Source organism: Serinus canaria, chromosome 1A, assembly GCF_022539315.1.
Source record: "Serinus canaria isolate serCan28SL12 chromosome 1A, serCan2020, whole genome shotgun sequence".
NCBI classification, from domain to species: Eukaryota; Metazoa; Chordata; class Aves; order Passeriformes; family Fringillidae; genus Serinus; species Serinus canaria.
In genome coordinates, this window is record NC_066314.1 from 56,067,576 (window position 1) to 56,088,713 (window position 21,138).

At 43.1% G+C, this 21,138-nt stretch overlaps 1 protein-coding gene across 6 annotated transcripts; it reads left to right on the forward strand.

The window, feature by feature from the left end:
* Positions 1-2,300: 2,300 nt before the first annotated feature.
* Positions 2,301-13,318, forward strand: LDHB (lactate dehydrogenase B). 6 transcript variants are annotated; one of them, XM_018918583.3, is made up of 9 exons: positions 2,301-2,736; positions 2,832-3,011; positions 4,316-4,447; positions 7,246-7,363; positions 7,855-8,028; positions 9,767-9,940; positions 11,201-11,318; positions 12,147-12,270; positions 12,969-13,318. In XM_018918583.3, the coding sequence occupies exons 3-9, from the start codon at positions 4,322-4,324 to the stop codon at positions 13,134-13,136; spliced, it is 1,002 nt and encodes a 333-aa protein (XP_018774128.1). In that variant the 5' UTR covers positions 2,301-2,736; positions 2,832-3,011; positions 4,316-4,321; the 3' UTR covers positions 13,137-13,318. The 6 variants fall into 6 exon arrangements, with proteins under 6 accessions (XP_018774128.1, XP_030093629.1, XP_009092343.1 ...); XM_030237769.2 differs by lacking the exons at positions 2,301-2,736; positions 2,832-3,011 and adding an exon at positions 3,327-3,489; XM_009094095.4 differs by lacking the exons at positions 2,301-2,736; positions 2,832-3,011 and adding an exon at positions 4,116-4,238.
* The last annotated feature ends 7,820 nt before the right edge of the window (positions 13,319-21,138 follow it).

Sequence of the window (21,138 nt, forward strand, 5' to 3'; positions counted from 1 at the left end):
TGTTTAGCAGCTGTAGTTTCTCCTAAACTTTTTAATGAGCCAGAGTTCATTAAATCAACACAATTTAGTTCTTACAAACTGAGTGCTATTACTTACCTAATTGTAAAACTTATCACCATTTGTTTCCTCTGGCATAAAAAATATTAATTAAATGAGATAATCACATTTCAGTCCTTTTGCACTATAGCTCCCAAGCTCATGATGTGTTTGTTTGTTTTTTTTTTAACTAATTCCAGTATAAAGCACTTAACTTATTATGAGTGTGTGATCTGTTTGCACTGTCTAATCTTTAAACAAAAATTAAACAGAAAGTTGGCTCACTGCCAAAAATAAGGAACTGTTCCTTCAAACAAAACCAGGGAAAAAGAAGCTTGCAAAGCTGCCACTCCAAGATAATTTTTCTTTATTGTGTAATGTATTTTTCCTCCAAATGGCAAATCCAGGTGAAGAAGCACAGAATTAACACAGGTGGACCAGAATTTTAATTCAGCATCTGCCAGCATTGCGTGTGACAGCACTTAACGATTTCCAGCAGATTAGATCAGTTCTCTGTACTTGCAAAGCTGAACATCTAATGCTTTTCCTTCCATTACATCCACGTGCAATAAAGCTTGGAACACATCCATCCCATAGGGCAAGGACCAGATCCACCAGGTCTAACACAGTGAGAAAATCTTTACATTGCCATCAGCCCTACATCCCATCCTGTGGTGTAATGGGTTCCTTCCCTTCCTAGGTTAAACTCTTCATGACTTAGGGCTACAGCCATCATCAGACCATGGCCATCAGAACACCAGCATCCTGCTGTGTGAAACAGTCCCATGAATAGAGTTTTTCAGCTGAGATCTCTTTTTTTAATCAGGTTTAAGGGTAGTTTTGGGAAAAGAAAAAAAAAAAAAGTAGGGAAATCCTATCTACTTTCATTTTGGGAAGATGATGGAAGTAGGGAAGTATCTCAGGTTTATCTAATAACACACTTTGTATACAACCCAAAAGTTGAAGTGATTAAAATGTATGCACAAAATATATGTTGTAATTGTATGAAGGTTACCAGGCAAATTTATTTACACTGTGTCCCTTAACATTAGGGTTTGTTTTTCTGGAGAACTGAACTGCATCAAAAATGCCAATGTTGCCAAACTGGAGCTGAACTTTGAAACTGTGGCCTGGCACCAGGAGACTTTCCATATGACCTTGGGGAGATCTTTTCACCTCTCTGTGCCTCAATCCTCCATCACCTGAACAATAAGTAAGTAAATAATTAAGAGCAGGAAAAGGGAATAAGCCTCTTTCTTCTACCCACTGTCTTGCTCCTACCTTGTCTATTTAGATTGAAAAGACTTCAGGTAGGGGATTAAATATCCTGTGCCTTTAGCACTGCATGCAAAATGAAGCCTGATCTAAAGAAGAGCTGTTGTAACCTGTAGTAAATGGACTAAGTCTGCCTTTTAAAGCTTTAATATCTTGCAAATAGGAATGTGGCATTTCCCTCTCTAATTCCAAATGCTACTGTGATAACTGATTTTTGAAAAAAATCTTTTTTTTCCTGATTTTCAAAAGGAGAGAGAAGGATCCTGTCCAAAGAAGACACAATGCAGTGGTGAACATTCCTCACAACAGGCACTGGCAGGACAAGGACCCTTGGTTATGGTTCAGGAACTTAAAAACCTTCCTCTGGTCCTTCCCTAATATCTCCAGAATCTTTTTTTTCTCCCTTCCTCCCTATTTCCTTAAATTTCAGCTGTGCATGTTCCTGTTGTGATTACGGAAGACAGATTTTCTAACCCTTACATTTCATTGTGTAATTATTATGTACCTCCAGCTCCCATTGCAGCCATAATTTCAAAGTCTTGAATTGATTTCTTACAGCAAGCTGGTATTGAACTGTCATGTGGATGGCTTAACCCATCTCTTTCCCTGCAGGGGACCTTTTGCAAAGTCAAAAAAATGTGTAGAAGCAAAGTAGGCCACAGTTAGTGATTTAAAGCCAGCATGGATCTGTACTGATCTGCGGCCCAGAAAAGCAGGTTTCATCCTTTGCTCACCACCATGCTCACACCATTGTTTGTTTGGCTGCTTGGTGAGCCATGGGGAATTAATCCAGTTATTACTAAACCTGGCAAAATATCTGGCAAAAGAAAAAAAAAGAAAAAAAGAAAAAAAAAATCGATACAACTTCAAACTAGCCGCAACAAGATAAAAATAAAAAAAAGGCAGCCATGGTCATAGGCAGGCAGAGCTAGGCTCTCTGCCTAGTCCCATTTAACCCAGTGACTTATTTGGGAGGACTCTGGAATCCACTGTTCTGTTTTCCCTCTTGTGAGAGAGACTAAATCAAGTGTGATGGCGAACCTAAAGCTTTCTGTTTTCTTCCCCACTGGAACTAATTGCATAACATTCAGTGTTGTGCTTCTACTTCCTTCCTTTACAGCTAGGAAGATGTAATGTTACAGCACTAGATGAAACAAACTCTGTTTGCTGTTATCCTGTATTTTGCTTGCTTTGGTCCTGGAGGAATTCCAAGAAATCCCTTCCTTCTCTGCTCAGCAGCAGTGGCCGATCGTACACCCAGATTTTCAGTTTGTGTGTTCTGTGTGTTTGAGGAAAAGGAAAATATCATCTGACTCTTATTGCTACTTACAGTGTCGGATTTGCTTACAACTTTAACAAGGCGTTGAGCTACATTCACGCTTATTACCATCTTTAAGGGATGCCCTATTGGGATACCGCGAAAGAGTGAGTGTGCGGGATCTGGCCGAGACCGAGGGAGAGGGAGGAGGAGCGGTGGTGGTGGCTCTGCTCAGGTTACATTCTTTGTTGGCCTGTCTCAGGTTACATCCCGTATTCCTGCCGAGGCATCGCTCCGTGCTTCCAGGCGGCTTCCAGGAGGGATTCGTCCAACCACCAATAATCCAACCGGAGTCAGGCCCAGGGCAGAAATCTGCGAGCGCAAAAATCAGATACCCCTGACTGAGGAGATAACCCCAACTTGAGCAAGTTCTCCCCGAAAGGTAAAATGCTTTGATTTTGCTATCTTTTAAATCGATTGAAGCGATTCTGGCCAAGCCTGTGGCTCTTTGACACCAGGGACCGACAGCCCCGTTTTTCCCTGTGAAAGTGAAGCTGCCGAGGCCACCAGTGCCCAGTGTCACACGGCCACCCCCGGCCCCGGCAGCATCGCTGCTCCCAGCCGCGCACCCAGCGGTGTCCCAGGGACACAGCTCCAGGGACGGGCCAGCAGCGCCAGCCCTGCGCCACTGCGGGACCGGGGCGGAGCAGCAGCATCCTTGAGACTCCGTCCTTGGCGGGGATTGAGCGCGGCCGCCACCTCCCCCCAGCCGCGCCGCCGGGCCCACCCCTTCCGTTGCGGAGCGGTCGTTGCCCGAGCACCGCGCTCCCCCAGGCGCCCCGGCTCCCTTTCCGTTGCGGAGAGCTCACTGCCTGAGCCCCGCGCTCCCCTCGCCGCTTCCGTGCTGCTCTCGCTGCCCGGTGCGTACGGGGTGACCCCGCTCCGGGACAGGGGGACTGGGTGGCCGCCCATCCGGCCCTTCACTTCTCCCCCGGGCAGCTTGATCCCGCCGGGGTACGGCCGCGGGCCGAGCATCCCTGCGTGGCCAGCGGGTGATGCCTGGGGTGGCCTGATAGCAGCGGCCATCAGCCGGGCCGGGCTCCCGAGGGTTCAGGTTGGGGTCTGGAATGGCCGGAGCCGAGCTGCGGTTCCCGGAGGTTTGGGTTTGGGGTGGCCGGAGCCGGGCTGCGGGCTCCGAGCGCTGGGGTCTGGGATGGCCCGAGCTGGGCTGTGGCTCCCGAGGGTTTGGGGTGGCCGGAGGCGGGCGGTGGCTCGGGCTGGTCCCCGGCTGTGCTCTGGGTGCCCCGGTGCCGCCGCGGCCCCTGACTGCCCTGGCACGGCTGTCGGCCTCGGGGAGCCGCGGGGACCCGTGGCGAGGAGCCGGGGAAGTCCCAGCCCGCTCCTTGCGGCTCGGCTGGCTCGTGGGGTCCCGTCCCGGAGCCCCGGTGTGCCGTGAGGTGAATGCCCAGGGCTCGGCAGCGCTGATGGAATTTCACCTCCGGCGGGCGGCGTTAGCGGGGTGTGCTGCAGGCCCTGGCTGGGCACAGGGAGGGCGGGCACTTAGAGCCCCGTGGCCGCGGAGGGTGTGTGGTGACTCGTGGCTGGGAAGGAGCCCTGCGAGCAAGGGCAGCGTGCCCGGAGCTGCCTTACGTGGACCCGGCTGCGGCAGGTGATTCCTCCATTCAGAGCATGCCTTCGGTTCCCTCTGCCCTGCTCTGATCCACATCTTTCCGTCTTTCCTCACAGAACACAATGGCCACTGTCAAGGACCAGCTGATCAGCCCCGTTGCGGAGGGAGCCAAGGTCCCCAACAACAAGATCACGGTTGTGGGGGTTGGCCAGGTTGGGATGGCCGCTGCTATCAGCGTCCTTGGAAAGGTACGGCTCAAGGACAGCGGGCTCCCCAAGCTGCCGTGCTGTCGTGCTCTGCACTGCCTGTCTTAGCAAAAGGTGGGACATTTGGGAGGTTGGCCCAGGAATGAATCATTAGCAGCTCGGGTAAGCAGGCAGTGACCTACGAGCCTGACCTTCACATTCAGCCTCTCCTTGTTCTCTCACCTTTCTCTCTGTGCTTAGCAGTAAATGTCTCATTAGGCAGAATGATTTTCCAGGCTGCTGGGAAAATGCAGGTAGGAATGACTCCACAGCCCCTGCCAAACTTCTCATTCTCTTCTTAATTTTTTATTCTTCCACAACAAAGCTGGAGTTTGCTTGGTGAGGGAGCTCTGTGGGGCAAAGAATGGGGACAGAGCAAAAATCTGGGTGAGATATAGGATAGCAATCAAGAGTGTTTGCTTTTTATTCTTCTAAAGAATATGTGCCCTACTAGCTGAAAATACTGCTATCCCCTTCAGCAGCTTCTTGATTTCTCTTAAGCCCTTTTTGCTTGTTTATATGACTTTATTTTTCTCCAGAGAGGTGTTAGCTAGTTTTTAAATAACTAAAAACAGAGGGCTGAACTTGGAGGTTATTATGACTTTTCCTGCTGCTGGTTTGTGGGATATGTTTGTCAAATCTCATGGTGCAGTCTTTAAGCAAAGTAAAGGCTTATTAATCAATGAGGATGTCTTCCACTTTGCTTTTAGAGAATATTGTGAATTCATTAAATTTGAAAAGACAGATAGAAACTGCAGACTGTTTTTTGTTTTTAAAAGAAAGCACTAACAGATATGCCCTGCACCTTGCAGGGGCAGGTCTTAAATCAGGTAGCTCACAGTTGGATGAAAAATCTTGCTTGTATGAATAAACCAGCTATAATTTGTTTGTAGATGACCCTCCAATGTATTACCTTGTGGATGCATGTTTTAATGCATGTTTAATTATATATAAAAAAAAAGTAAGGCCTTTCATTTGCTGATATTCATAAACCCTGTGAGTAAATAAAACTGACAGAAGGAACAGGCCACAGTGAAACTAAGTGCGAAACTGATGTGAAAGTGGCAAATAGTTTTTAAAGCAAAAAAGTAAAGAAATTTAATGGAAAAACACTGATAGTTCCTTGTGGGTTTTTATATTTATATTTTTAAGCACATGGTTGCCTCTCATGGTCTGAAATCAGTTGTTTTTGATGTAACCTGTGAGGGAGCCAGGCGATGTTACCACAAATTGAACCACAATTCAGCATTCATTTAATGCACTTCTCTAAGCAGGATCAAACTGTGTTGTCAGCTACCTAAGCACAAAGTTTTATTGTTAATGAACAGTACACACCAAACCCAGAATAAGAACTGGTTTTAAATTCCTCAAGCATAGATGATGACATGGAGTTTATTTCAGTCAGGCTTCTGCTTTTACTCTCTCACAACTATAAGCTGCAGTATAAAATGTTTTCATAATAAAACCATCTGGTTCTTGTAACTGAATTATAATAATGTAATGGAATCATTTGGGCTAGAAAAGATCTCTTATGATCATTGAGCCCAACCATTAACCGAGAACTGCCAAGTCTAGCATGTCCCCAAGTACCCCATCTAGAAGTTTTATAAACACATCAAGGGATTGTGACCCAACAGCTTCTCTGGGAAGCCTGATCACCCTTCTGGTGATGAATTTTTTCCTCCTATCCAATCTAAACCTCTCCTGGCACTGTGTATCCTGTCTCTTGTTCCCTGGGACCAGATCCCGACCCCACCTGGCTGCCCCCTACTGTCAGGGAGTTGTGGAGAGCAATAGGGCCCCCCTGAGCCTCCTTTTCTCCAGTCTGAGCTCCCTCACCCCCTTCTGATGCTCCAGCTCCATTCCCCAGCTCCATTCCCTTCGCTGGATACGCTCCAGCCCCTCAATACGTTTGTAGTAGTGAGGGAACACAGGATTTGAGGTGGCCTCACCAGTGTCAAGCTTAGGTCCTGGTGGCCACTCTGTTCCTGATACAGCTGGAATGCCTTTGGCCTTTTTGGCCAGCTGGGCTGGCTCATGTTCAACCTCTGCCAACCAATATAATGTGGGTTTGACTTGTGCAAAATGCTTGGCTCTAATACTGATTTCAGTTTGTTGCTGTGGTATTAAATGTATAAATTTGCATGACTCTGAAACTTCCACATAGGTTATTTAGTTCCTGCTTAGTTATAGACAAGTCATTGATGTTACCATACTGATTTAGAAATGGAAGCTAAATCTGTTCTGCAACATAAATATCGTACAGTAGCTTCTGTAGAGAAAAATAGCTAAAGAATCCTTTTTCTCTCTATTTCAGTGTTGAGGAAGTCTGTTCCCATTGTATATTTTTGAAATGAAATGAATTGACTTGTGGCATGTTGAAAGAGAAAACTGATTTGATAATTAGACGATGTGTTCTTTCAGATATTTAAATATTTAAAACCAGCCTGTTTGCTGGGTAGATTTAGAGGGCTTGCCACAACTCTGAAAGATGCAACTTTTTTCCAAAGGTAATAACTAAATTAAGAAGTGCTTTCCTAGCAAAGGGTTGGCTCTTCACTCAAACTCTCCACAAATTATACCTTTTATGGAAAGTCTGAGTGGGTTTTGTGAATCTGTGCTGTAGTAGCCTCTGACTTAGTGAGATGCATCAGAACACCAAGATAGTGCTGGTTTATTTGGAGAAGAGATGCTTTCGGATGGGTGAAACGTGTTACTAAAAATGTAATTTAGCTCTGCTTTGAGTTAACTTTAAAATGCTTGTGAGCTGCTTCATTGACTCCAAATTTTGTTGTTTTGAGGGTCTTTGTGATGAGCTTGCTCTGGTTGATGTTATGGAAGACAGACTAAAAGGAGAAATGATGGACCTGCAGCATGGGAGTGTGTTCCTTCACACTCACAAGATCGTGGCTGACAAAGGTGCACCTCAGTTTCTTTGATTTAACACTGTTATTTTGTGACTTTACTTAATAGTGGAGAATTAGGTGTGCAATCCTAAAGAACTCTTAGGATTTGGCATTGAAGAAGGTGAAGTGTGTGAGTTGGGGTGAGTTCAGAGGAACACCATAATGGGAGTGGCTCTTAAGCTGGGCACTTACATCTCTTAACAATTTGGGGCTTTTTTATTAAAATTGATTTTAGTGAAACTAAATGTATGTAGAAGAAATAGTATAATTTTCATAGTGGAAATGAGAGTCAGAATGGCTAAATGGACTCTCAACACTCAGGTATTGATACATCAGGTCAATGTTAGGAGATGTTACTGGCTTTCAAACTGATGTCTTGGGTTTTGGGTTTGAATGCAATGCCCAGTGCAGAAGCTCCCTCTAATTCCTGTATTAACACTATGTTACTAGAATTAGTGGAATTATTTGAAACACACTGTATCTTCTCCCCTGTGCCCTGGTTAGACTATGCTGTCACTGCCAACTCCAAGATTGTGGTGCTGACTGCAGGAGTCCGTCAGCAGGAGGGAGAGAGTCGGCTCAACCTGGTGCAGAGGAATGTGAATGTCTTCAAAAACATCGTTCCTCAGGTTGTCAAGTACAGCCCCAACTGCATCATCCTGGTGGTTTCCAACCCAGGTAATGCAGTCTTCTCCTAATGACTTACAGATTAGGTTTGACAAGATAAAACATTAGTTAGTTCTCAGGAAATCTCTTCAAATACAAATTGTTGAAACTTAATAGCTTTTTGTGGACATCTGAGAGTACAGACAAATACTCTGTACTTTCTGATGCTCTCTTTATTCAGAACTTGCCATGGTGCCCATTTTAAAAGAATGCTTTGTGATAAATGCTTAAATTCTTTGCATACTTTGGCTTAAGCAGTAGGAAGTTTACATTTTTTATCTCTAATGGATAGCTTTTCTGTCTGGGTAGGATAGGGCTGTTTTTCAGCATGAAGAACTTGCCCTATAGTCATGGCTATATTTTCAGAAAAAAGAATTTGCATGATGAAACAAGGGCTGACTGTACTCCAAAGTTCAATTAAAGCAGAAAAGAGTTAATTATGCATATTTATGTGTTCACTTGCAAGTATCTCGTTGCACTGATACAGCTTGGATATTTGGATGTCTAAAGGTGACTGTAAATATTCTGATGTGCCTTGTAGGGTTGTCTTTGCTTAGTTCAACATCTGAAACCACTGCTGAAGAACTGTGGTGATGAAGTGATACTGCTTTTAAAGAAAACCTGGCAGAGTGGAACCATTGCGTTGGGGGTTGAGTAATTATGTGGTGTACAGTCAGCCGAATACAGTGACCTGCAGCAGTTCTAAGCACTTACCTGAAAACCAAACTGAGATAAAGATCAGGCTGTTCTTGTTCTAGCAAAGCTGAATTCAGCCTGTCGACTTCTCTCCAGCAGAGCAGCTGCAGGAGGAGAATTGCATGTTGCTTTTTCAGAATTATTTTTATAATCCTTTGTTTTCTCAGTGTGTGAGGTTTTGTCCACTAGTCTTATATAGTGAAGGTCATTGTTAGCCCATGAGAAGGAAGTTTGGGGGTGTAACCTTGATGCCCTTCCCTGCTCCAGCTGAGGCTGTAGGGAACATGCCACTTATGAGATGTGAGCTGTGCTTTGGTGCCTGAGCAGAGGCAAATGATGCATTTCAAATCTGTGTACACAAATGTGTTCCCTCCTGAGAACTGGCTTCTCAGAATTGGAGTCAATTCCTGCAGCCTGGTTATTGCTGTTGCTTTGAGCTGTGAATTAGAGCTCTCTGCTCACATCATTCTGTCTGCCCTACCTAGCTTTGGGTTTTTTTCCTAAAACTGTATTTTTAGAAACACATGCAGCTAAAGCACATTGCTCATCTGGCTTTTCATGCAGCAGAGATGGTAGATGTAGAAAGTGCTTAGTGCACAAATCAAGAAATGAAACTGAAGGAATTACCAGCTACAAAGAGTATGTAAATCTCAGACTTTTGGTTGTAAATTGTTTAACCTATTGTTGTGATGGTGAACTGGAAGGGAGCATTATTCAGGAAATTGCTGGAATGTTTTAGCCACTTGAGATCAGTCCCAGTTCTGAATGCCCTAGGGCTTTAACTGTGACCAAAAAAAAGTGTGTCCATTTTAGCTGGTAGGAATTTAATCTCTAAAGACCTTCCTCAAATTTTCTTAGGACCCATCAAGCTACTGTTTGAAATTTCAAGCACTACATCCATTTTAATTCCCCAAACAGATCCAAACTTCCTTGATCAGTGAGCACAACTGTGTTTTGAGTCCTCCTGATTGCCCTGCTATGCTCAGTAAGGAAATTTTTGGAGCATTCTTGGTGTGAGTGGAGTTTCATTTGCCCTGCATGCTTTTTCTTTCAGTGGATATATTAACCTACATCACATGGAAGCTGAGTGGGCTGCCAAAAAACCGTGTGATTGGAAGTGGCTGCAATCTGGACACGGCCAGATTCCGTTATCTGATGTCTGAGAGACTTGGGATCCATCCAAGCAGCTGCCATGGCTGGATCTTGGGAGAGCATGGTGATTCCAGTGGTAAGGAGCAGTTCTGATCTCCCTGGGAATGAGCCATACCACAGCAGAGCTTGAGGCCTGAGGTTTGTTAGGGGATTCTGAAGGAACAGCTGCAGTTGAGCTCAAGTAACTGGTACTTTGCTGTATTTCTATGAAGATTAGAGTTGAGAGAAGTACAGGAAATCTACCTACACATGTTTAATACATGGGATTGTGGCTGTACAATTAAAGCCTGAACTGAAAAGGCCAGTTTTGTGAGGCTGTGTTGTGAAGGCTACAGCTTGCTTCTTCTCTTTATCCTTCTCTTTAGTTTTTGGAGTACCATTCCACAGCCTTTGGCACAGTTCTCTGAAAGCAGCATCAGCACTTGCTAGGTCAATAGCAGAGCTTGTTACTCTAGCAGTCCATATCTAGGCTAACAAAATTATCCCTTACCTTATTTTGTGACTTTTCTCCTTGCTGTTTAAAGCAAATATAGTTTTAAAATGTGAAATCAAAGAAATTTCTGTCCTAATTCAGTTCATGTATTCCAAGTCTGAAATGCTGCTGCAGAACTTTTATGTAATTGTTACTACTTTATATTTTCATGCTGTGTATTTCTAAGGGAGCCACCTGTTCATTGTCCCTTTGCATTTGATCAAAGTACAGTGTCTGATCAACAGCAGCAGTTATTGTAGCCAACCCTATAGCAATGAAAGCAGAGTTTGGCTGAGCACATGCAGAGATTATCCTGTGTCATTGTCACAGCTGCTTTTGATTTGAAGTAACTCCACATTCCTCCTTACTTCCCAGAAACAGAGACTTAAGCTGCCTCTGAGCTTCCAGGATGCAGGGAGAGGTGCAAATTCCTGTCTTGATAGTCTGTTTGCATATTGCTGCCCTCTTATTTGTGTAAATAAGAATAGACTTCTTGAAGGCTAATCCTAATACTGATTAGTGAAACTGCAAAGGCTGCAGCTTTGAGTAAAATCAGTTCTAAAAGGCCAGGTAGCTAAAATAAGCCTTTTTACTAGAATTTGATGTTTCTGACTTCAGAAACTTCCAGGCTCTGACTGCTGTCACATGTTAGAAGTGACTTGTTAAAGTGCCAGTACTAAAACAGTCTCATGTTTGACTCCCAGAGTTCTGAGATTTAACTGTGGCTAAATAAAAACATAAAACCTGCCTCAACTATTGCTATGATGCTGGCTGCTCCTCCTTTGTTTCCAATTATTTTGGCTAGGAAAGGTGGAGGGGGAGTTGCGAAGTGCTGTTGGCACTGATGTCCTGGCCTTGTTGCAGTGGCTGTTTGGAGTGGAATGAACGTGGCAGGGGTTTCCCTCCAGGAGCTGAACCCTGCCATGGGAACTGACAAAGATCCTGAGAACTGGAAGGAGATCCACAAGCAAGTGGTTGCAAGGTATGATCTGAGGGATAATGTGGATGGATGCCCTGCTGATAACAGTTTGTCTGCACTCTGTCTCTTCTGGTGCAGCTTTCATGCCCTCTTAGGTAGAGGGTTGCTTGAGTGAGTGTGACTGCTTTTTTAAACACAGAAATGCAGGATTTCAGCTGGTAAGATTTGTTACCCTTCAGGGAGACAGGTTATTGCATAACAGACGCACTCAAGTGCTGGAGCACTTGAGCTGTGAGTGCTTGTTTTCCCACATGGAGCTTCTTCAGTGGATAACTTTGTTCAAAGAGCAGAAGCCCAAGAAAAGGTAGCATGTTTCTGTCAGCAGAGTGTTGGAATTGGGGAAAATGCTGTTCATGGATGCAGGACAGTTTGTGTACAGCTGACTATATGTCGCTAAGTCTTTTGTGAAATGAGTATACACTCACTGGGCTCAAGTGTGTGCAGATGTTGGCTAAAAATATCAGGATGTAGTGGTGCTTTGACTCTAAATGTTTGCCTATTCCATTGTGCCCCTGACTGAAACAGAGCTTGTCAGGTGTAGGTGTCGTTTTCTTCCTACTTAACACTAGGATCTCTTCCTAGATGGAAGCTAATTTTGATTTCAGCTAATCCTATGAGAACAACAGGATTCTTTATTATGCATAGGGGATAATGTAGATTTTATGTTTTATCCTCTAATATTGAAAAACATTACACACTGTCCAAAACGTACAGTGTGTTTCAGGAGTTTGAACATTTTTAAATGGCTTACATTCACTGGTTTTAAGACTTGTAATTTGCAGTGACTTGCTTGAAGACATCTTAATGAAGTTGTATTTCATGTTTCCTCAGTGCCTACGAGGTGATCAAACTAAAGGGATACACAAACTGGGCTATTGGCTTTAGTGTGGCTGACCTCTGTGAGACCATCCTGAAGAACCTGTACCGGGTTCATTCAGTTGCAACTCTGGTAAAGGTAAGAATTGGGGGCTGATTGGACACTGGCTCTTTTTTGTTCTGGACGGGCTAAATAGCCTCTATTAGCAAGGTGCTGAATGAAGGGAGCTTTGTAAAATACTACTTTGAATTTCAAATGGCAGCTTACTATTGCTGTTTCTTCTAGGCTGACCTCTTAGCCTACTCTTGTCACAAGTAGGGAGCTGAAAAGGAAGTTCTCTGTGCAGAACTAGCTTTGAGTAAAGCTTTGCTATGTGTAACATATGCAGATTCCTTGAAAGGAAGTTTTCAGTGTAAAAGTGGAAGACTTCTTGGAGGCCCAGCTGGGATTCCAGGAGCCACTGTCCTTTTAGAACTGGTGTAACCTGCTGCATGTGGTCTGTACCAGCTCCACAACCTCTGCTGCAGCAAGGGCTCTGAGCAGGGGGAACTGCTCCCTCTGTTGGCCTGTCCTAATCCTGTGTCTGAATCTTTTCAGCTCCTTGCTGTGTAGAACTGAAGTGAGAGAGAGGTTTGAATGTGGAGTTTCTGCCATCAGCTGTTTGGTATTGCCAGGCATTTGGTCTGAAACAGCTCCATACTATTTATTTTCTTGAATTCATTGTGGCTCAAATTTTTTCTGCAGGTTGTAAAATGATGGTTTTTGAGATCTGCAAAATAAACCAACCACAGATCTGTGGTGACAGGCCTGTGTCTGATCTCTTCTGTTTGTGACAGGGCATGTATGGCATTCAGAATGAAGTCTTCTTGAGCCTTCCTTCTGTCCTAAGTGCCTCTGGCCTGACAAGTGTCATCAACCAAAAGCTGAAGGATGATGAGGTGAGCCAGCTGAGGAAGAGCGCGGACACACTGTGGGACGTCCAGAAGGATATCAAGGATCTGTAACTTGTGAATGTTAAATTCCAGCAATCGAAAAACAGCATATTGTTTGCAGATGGGGGCTCTACTCAGTGTGTATCTCAATGGTCAACATGAAATATTCTTCCAGACTTTTGTCCATGGTAGCTGAGCTTATGCTTGCTGTAACGCACAAACCTTGCAAACAAATAAAGCAATTTTCAGGCGTCTTTGGTTGTCTTAGTGACCTTTCAGTATGTAAATTATCTGCCTTACTCTAGCATTTTCCTCTAGTGTTTGCCACGGACTGCATGGAAGTGTAGACTTGATGTGTCCTTCTGAAAGGTTGAAAACAAAGTATTAAGAGTGAATTGGTGGATTTCACTAGCACCACCTTGCTGTGAGGCTTTTCTCAGTCCAGGTGCTGAGTAAGTGGAGTTCATTCCCAGACCTGTTTCTGATAGAGAACTTCATAGTTTTACTGATGGGTAGAGGAAATGGAATGAGCATTTGACTGTGCCACCAGCCAAAAATACGTCAGCAATAAGGTTCTGTATGCTACTGGCATAGAAAGAGTCCCATAGATCCTTCCCTCTTCTGGGCTAAAGTCTTTGCTTGTTAATGATGCCTAGTTCTTGTAATTCAAAAAACAATTATTATTTTTTACTTGATTATCCAAAATTCAAGGGTTTTTTCTGGACCTAGACTGAAATGTTGTGGTTTTGGTCTTGTTTATTAGACAAGCCAAGTTGGGTCTTAAATCTCTAAATTTCAGCATGAATATTAAAGGCTTTATACTTGGAGGGGGTGCAGATTAAAAAAAACCGTAGTTTATTTCCTAATCACTTACTGTAATGGAGTAAATATTAACCATAAGTAGAACTGCTCAACCTAAATGTCCAGGGGACAGACAGCATCAAATCCATGTGTCTCGTGGGGCCTGTAAGTTTTGTTTCATAACAAAAGGTCTGAGACTGTGCTGGAGCAATTTAAAGTGCTTTTCTATCTGCATTAAAATGCTTTGGATATTGGACTAAAACACTTTCATAAGCACATAGCATAATTTTTGTAGTTCCTTTTAAAAGGGAAGATTATGTAAGTGTTGTTATATTGCAGGTTAACTTCTGTGATTAACTAAGGATCATGTAGTTACTGAAGTATGCATGGCATGCTGCTGGCAGTATTATTTACAAGGGTATCCCAGAGACCTCGGGACATGTTTTATTCTTAGTTACAGGCTAAATTCCAGACTTCTTTGCCAATAGAAGGGAGACAATTGTCTGTTTTCCTAGCTTGGTGTGGAGATCTTACTGGAAGGCTTTCCACACGTGGATGGATTAGAGTTCCTTCTAAGAACTGTTCATGGTCAGCTGGATTTAGGAGGTAAATGGCACAAGGTGCTGCTATTTTCAGGACACACCCATTAGGAAAATTCACCTGAGCACTTTTACTACAGGAACCTTGCGTAGTTCCTTCATGGTTTTGTTCTTACACTCTTCTCAGCAATGAAGCAATTCAAAGTTGTGTTGTGGGACCTTGCAGGATTCTTGAGTGATGTGCATGAAGAGGCATCAGCTGTCTCAGGGAACAGGGAGTGGGCCCTTTCCCCTTCTGGTGGTGTTCTATATTGATTTCTAAAGGCCACCTGGCTACAGTAAACAGGATTTTTCACTGACTGCATCCTCACCCATTACAATGTAGGGTCAGACCTCGTTCTGTGGTTGGCAAACTGGGACCCAAAGGGACATCTTGAGCATACATGGTCCTGGTGCTTGAACTGAGGGGTTCTGTCACCTGCTGTCTGTCAGCTGCTTCAATCCCCTCCAGGTGCACAGGGGAAGCTTTTTTTGTTGGTGATCACAGACTGAACAAGATCTTTACTGCCTAGACATTAAGCAAGCTGAGAACTCATGACAAAATCTTTTCTGTTTAAAGACTAAGTGGATACAGGTGAAGGAGGAAACTGAAGGAATGAAGAAAAAATTGGTTTGTGTGGTGAGAACTTTTCCTGCACATCAGCAATTTCACTGTACTACTCTTTTTTTTTTTTTTTTTTCTATTTTCTTTTTTCCAACTTCTGCTTTTGGGGATATGACATCATGAAGAAACGTTCTAAAAAATTTAGGCAGCAGTGAATAGCCATCCTGAGTGTTATGCAGGATTCCAAATTGTTAAATAGGAATGAGTATCCTGGGTTAGTGGATTTTAAGCTTTTATAAATAGGGTCTTCAGCTGTTACTTGCATCCACTGATGCAAGTAACAGCTGATATGCAGGTGCAACAATGATATTGGGATTATTTTCTCTTAGGAATCTTACCACACACAATCTTTTCATTGCAGCTACATGGCTGTAGAATAGCTTCCCTCTGTGTGTTTATACAATACCAGCCTATCACCTCCTGTTACTTGGAGTCTATCCAAAATTTAGTATTATATCAACCACATAAATTCCTAAATAACAATATTGCTATAGAACATCTGTGGGTTTTTATCCAAATATAATAGGCTCATGTTTTCTTCTGTATGCTTTGTTCAGGCCATTGATCCACAAACTTTGCTTGTTTTATCCCAAGAAAGGCAATATAGGTTTTTAGCCCCATTCTTGCATCTCGAGAGGTACCTTGGTCACTCCTTGGCCCAACAGAGAACATTGTGGTGCTGTTGGGCAGAGCAGTGCAGCCAGCAAGAAGAAATGCTTCCAAACACTTCAGAAAAGGGAAGACAACCCCCTCTGTTCACTCACACATGGTAAGATCAGTAATGTTATTTTAATTGCCATTAGGCTCTGGACCCCTTTGCATTTGCAGGTGCACAAATACTGGAGAGCAGAAAGTCAGTCTGATTACCCTGCAAATGTACATATTGACAAACAACAAGGGACTTTACTGATTCTTAGTGTTAAATCATGTACTTTTTTATTAGTCAAAGGATAAAATTGAGACAGGGAATTGAAGGCACATTTAAACAGTGAGTGTTAAAATGAACACATAGCTGCAGAGGGATGAAAATGTTTTATAAATGTATTTTGAAGACTTGTAGTGCTGATGTGACTTTCATACCAGCTAACTTAGAAGTCTGCTTTATGGTAATTAGGTGACTTCAGTTGCTCACTGAGTTCCTGTTACCTTGTATTTACACACTTCATGTTAGCCTTGTGCTGCAAAGAAATGCTATTTCCCTGATTTACAGGTATAAGCCAGACCAATTAAGCCACAAACTCAGTGGAATGTGGATGCTGCACTCCTTGCTGTCAGTGTGATGAGTAGCCCAGAAACATTTAGGAGTCAGATCCTTGCATTGTGCTCCTGTAGCCTCCCAGAGCAATGTCTAATTTTGGGCATTTCTTTCTTCTATAAACGATTTTCCTCTAATGCATGTGTGTGAATCCAGCCTTATGCAAGGCAAAAAGCCTTTCAGACTACAGCAGCCAGGGCCTTTCTAAAATCCACACCAGTCCCTGTGGTCTACTACATTTTTATAAACTGCTCCTGAGATACCTTTGCTGTGTGGGTTGTTATTCTGTGCCAGCAAGGGAGCTGTGCAAATCATTAACTTAGAATGATCTGTTGGAGAGGTCAGGCTCAGGAGGGCTGGATTGTCTGAAATGAATAATTTACCTGCAAACATAAGCAACAAGGACCAGGCAGTGGCTATGCAAAGTAAGATTTCTGAGTAAATACCTTTTTCTTTATGGTCTTCTCTTTAATAGCTCTTCAACATAGTTAGGCATGTTTACACATTTAATACCTGAGGTAAAAAATCCAGAAAATCTGTCAAAAGAGCATGAAGGTGGATTCCAACACTGATTTCTGGAAGGAAATATTTACAATTCTTGTTATGTGAGATACTAAAAGAATATACAGAGGGAAGCAAAAAAACCCACAGTTTTGCTTGAGATACAGCTTTCTCTGTGATGCTAATTCTGTATCTTGGGCAATAAGACAGAAATGTAATGATTTCCAAAGTCTCTGTTCACTCAGCAGTCTCCACCAGTACCAGATACTGGAATACTCTCCCAGTATCATTGGGAATCAAAGAACCACATCAAACTTGATTTTCCTACCCACAGTAGTGAAGTCCTTGATACTCTGACTGAAGATCAGTCTAGAAGAGTCTGGACAACTTCTGTTCTCTGATCTAGAGATCAGTCTAGAGAACTTCTGTTCATTTTTCTGAGTTTGTTTTTCCCATAGTAAATTGCTGTGCCGAAGGATATAACTTTAATGTTACTTCTGAACTGGTTTGATTCTGTGTGCTGCAGGGCTTTGTTTGTTTGTTTGGGTTTTTTTAAGGATAAAAGAAGAATAAGCAGAAACATCTTATAATTTCAAGTGCTTTCAAATCAGTAGAGTGGCTCTCAAGGAGGCAGAAGAGATGTTAAGACCACACTGACCTTAGCTCAAATGCCTCTATTGCACAGAGTAGGATTTATGCTTAAGTGGTTTGTTGAATTTCAGTATGTTAAATTTTAATTTTAAGGGCTATCATGGCATAACCTGTTTTTTATAAAGTCCTCACTATACTTCCAAGCTGAATGAATGGAAATGCCTCTTTCAGCACTGCACCTCTGTTTGCAGCATAGTCTTTCAAAGCATAGAAACCTTGGTTTGCAGCCAGAGAGATAAAATGATGCAGTGGCCACTTGCTGCCAGCCCTGACAACAATTCCTTCAGGGTCACTCAAGATAACAGATGTAATAAGAATTCATACCTAGTCTGAGCATTTTAACAGGAGAAAAAATGCCAACCCAACAAAAATAATAACCCCAAAAATCACAACAAAAAACAGACCTGGGAAGAGTTGGCTTTGATGTAACAGAAAGGAAAAAGAACTGTTGGAAACATAGGAGTCAAGACAAAACCAGGAACTTCCAGAGCATATGTTTATAAGAGCAAATTGTGACAGGACAAGGGGGAATGGCTTCACACTGATAGAGAGGAGGTTTAGATTGGATATTGGGAAGAAATTCTTCCCTGTGAGGGTCCTGAGGCCCTGGCACAGATTGCCCAGAGAAGCTGTGGCTGCCCCTGGATCCCTGGAAGTGTCCAAGGCCAGGCTGGATGGGGGTCAGAGCACCCTGGGATAGTGGAAGGTGTCCCTGCCCATGGCAGGGGGGTTGGAACTGGGTGATTGTTAAGGTCCCTTCCAACCCAAACCATTTGTGATTTTATCATATTTAGCAAGTGAGGCTTCTGTCTCTCTGTGATCACACCTTTTAGTCAAGGAGAAAACACCACAAGTTACACCAACATACTGACAAATTCCTATGCTAAGTATGATACAAACACTGTGCTGACCTTAGGTTATGAATCATTATCAAGCAAATACATGTGTGTATATCGTTGAAAGTGTTAGTGTCTTTGTACATGAGTCTGAATTATAGGTGGGGGCTTTGCACTGAACAGTAGAAAAGAGGCAAAACAGTGTATTGGATTTACATTTTATTTTTCAAGTTACAGCCATGTCAGACATCACACAGAAAATCTCTGTGTCTCTCAGAAATTGTTTGAATGTGCCTGTGCATTTATTTCCCAGTAGAATTAGTGGGACTTTTTAGGCTCTAATGCCTAGTGCCCACCTGAGATACAGACAGGGACACTGCTCCCTCTCCAAAAATGTGAGCTGTATGTCCTTCCTTTGTAAGGAGATCACTTCAGGTACCTGGGGTGAGGTGACTTCAGAAGGGAACATTCCCAAATCTCTGCTCACATGGGAAAACGGCACACATGAATTGTAGCATAGATAATGCAGTCCTGTCCCTCAGAGGGATACCTGCTTATCACAGCATTTATTTTAAACTTTAAATAGGATGGTGGTATTCTGATCTACATCCGAGTTGCAGGATCCAGCTGTGTGGCCAAGCTACTCTGGCACAATTTTCTAAAGCAAATTCCAAAAATATTAACCTTAAACTTGCCCATGGCATGCTGATATTTGCAGGATGGCTCTCTTTGTCACTCCTGGATGAAAGAGTAGAGGCCAAAATATTCTGCAGAGCTGGGAATGTCAGCATCTCAGACCAGCTGATAGGAATGTTTTTGGTTTGTTGTGTCCTGAAGTCCATGCACTCCCAAATTCCTAATTTAGGACAACGCATACCAGGTGTCACTGAGAAAAACCCATTGTGTCCCATCAAAAGTTTTGTAGCCCCTTCTGCCTCCTGGCTGTTTCACAGGATTATTCTACATGCCTGTCCTCTAACTGGAAGAAAAATTCTCCAGTTGTGGGAGATTTGGATCATTACTTGGCCTTGCACAGACAGGGCAGGAGTGAAGGCCATCACTTCTCAGCTGGAATGAGATGAACTTGCTGCCAGGCAGGCAATGAGGGCACTTCTAGAGCACTTCTGGGCCCCTCCCTGATCTCCCCTAACCTCTTCAATGAAAAAACGACAGGGACACTGGAGAACTCATGTGAATACTGTCAGTGCCACCTACTGCTATGCGACACAAGTACAGTGTGAGTGCATCAGTGACTGCTACAAAACCCTGTCCTTCCCTCCTCTCTAATTTGATTCAATGTCTATGCATTTTTAACATCCATGTCTGATTCTTTTCCCCACAGTTAATTGAGGCAAACCTGGAAACCACAGTTCTGTTCAGAGCAAGCCAGTCCTAGACAATCATCTCCTCTTAAACTTCCACACATGGAAAGTGTCTCTTCCCCTACAGGTATCTTCTCAGTTGCAGACAGGGAGACTGAGGCTGATATTCCAAGAAAAAAAGGTTGTCTGGAGCGGTTCTGGTGGAAGGACTGTGGTATGAAGACAACATCCACAACTTACTTCTTGGGGTGATATACTGAGTTTATTTTTGCAGAAAACTTTGCTCTACCCAAATAGGATTTGGATCAAAGTGTGCAGACTAGACAACAGCCTAGAGGTAAGACTTTGAAAATGAGATTTAGGTAGGGCAGAATGCACACCATTGTCCCTGAATTGCTCTCATTTGGGAAAAAAAATACACGCACTCTGTATAATTCTCTTCAAAGACCTTGCAAACTCAGCCTTCTTATTGTCCAGTATTCTTGTAAACAAAATTATTTTACTTCTGTGGGCTGAAAAAGAATTTGGTGGGGTAACAACTGGCGTCTGGGAGAACTGCAACACAATTAATAATGTACTATCAAAGGGCAACTGTACAGTTTGTGATAAGAACAATATGAGAAACTAGGCTGGACTCAAAACCAGTCTCACTGGTTTCCAGATTTCTGGGAAATATTTTAATCAATGTTATATTATAAAAACTAGTCTTTCTGGTATGATTCCATCTCTCCACTTCAGCAGCTGGCCTCTGTTTGGTGAAAAAGGAGCAAACTAGATGATCATAGTCACAACCTTTCCCTGTCTCTGTGACAAAAATGACACATTGTTCTAGTGGCAGCACAGCATCCCTTTCAGCACTTGCACCTCACTGCACTTCACAGGGAGGACAGCTAAAGGTTGCTCTTCTTAATGTCAGAATACAACTTTTCTTCTGAAGACCTTTTATTTTGTCTTACTATATGTGCACAGCAACACAACCTCCTTTATGGCCCTAAACCCAGATAACTCCAGCTGCACCCCCAATATCCCACAGTTAATCCTTGCAGGCCATAAATATAGTGAATAGAGGGCCCTTTGCCCTCTAGCAATTAAGAGCATTTGCAGGGATGAAAGTTTCTCGACTATGCTGGAGCTCGCCTTTTTTGGGCACTTCAAATACTTTCCCCTCACTAACAGAAAAGCAGGAATTTGGGATGGCGTGGTGCAAAAAAAACTCCTCCTTCTTTAAGACATGCAGATTGGATAAAACTAATACTCAGAATACGAAGGAATGCTGATGTTCACTGTGCTACCGAGCACTTTTTATCAGTTGGGAACTCCATTATCTCCAAACTGCCAAAGGTGAGTTGCTCCCAGGTTCACTCAAGGATGGCATTGCCAGTGCTTGTGGAATTATCTCATGTTATCTGAGCACTCTTTCTAACTCCTTTGCCAAGGTTTAAGGAATTATATAATCTTTTGTCAAATTCAAACAGTAAAAGAATTATCATCTTATTACAAACAGA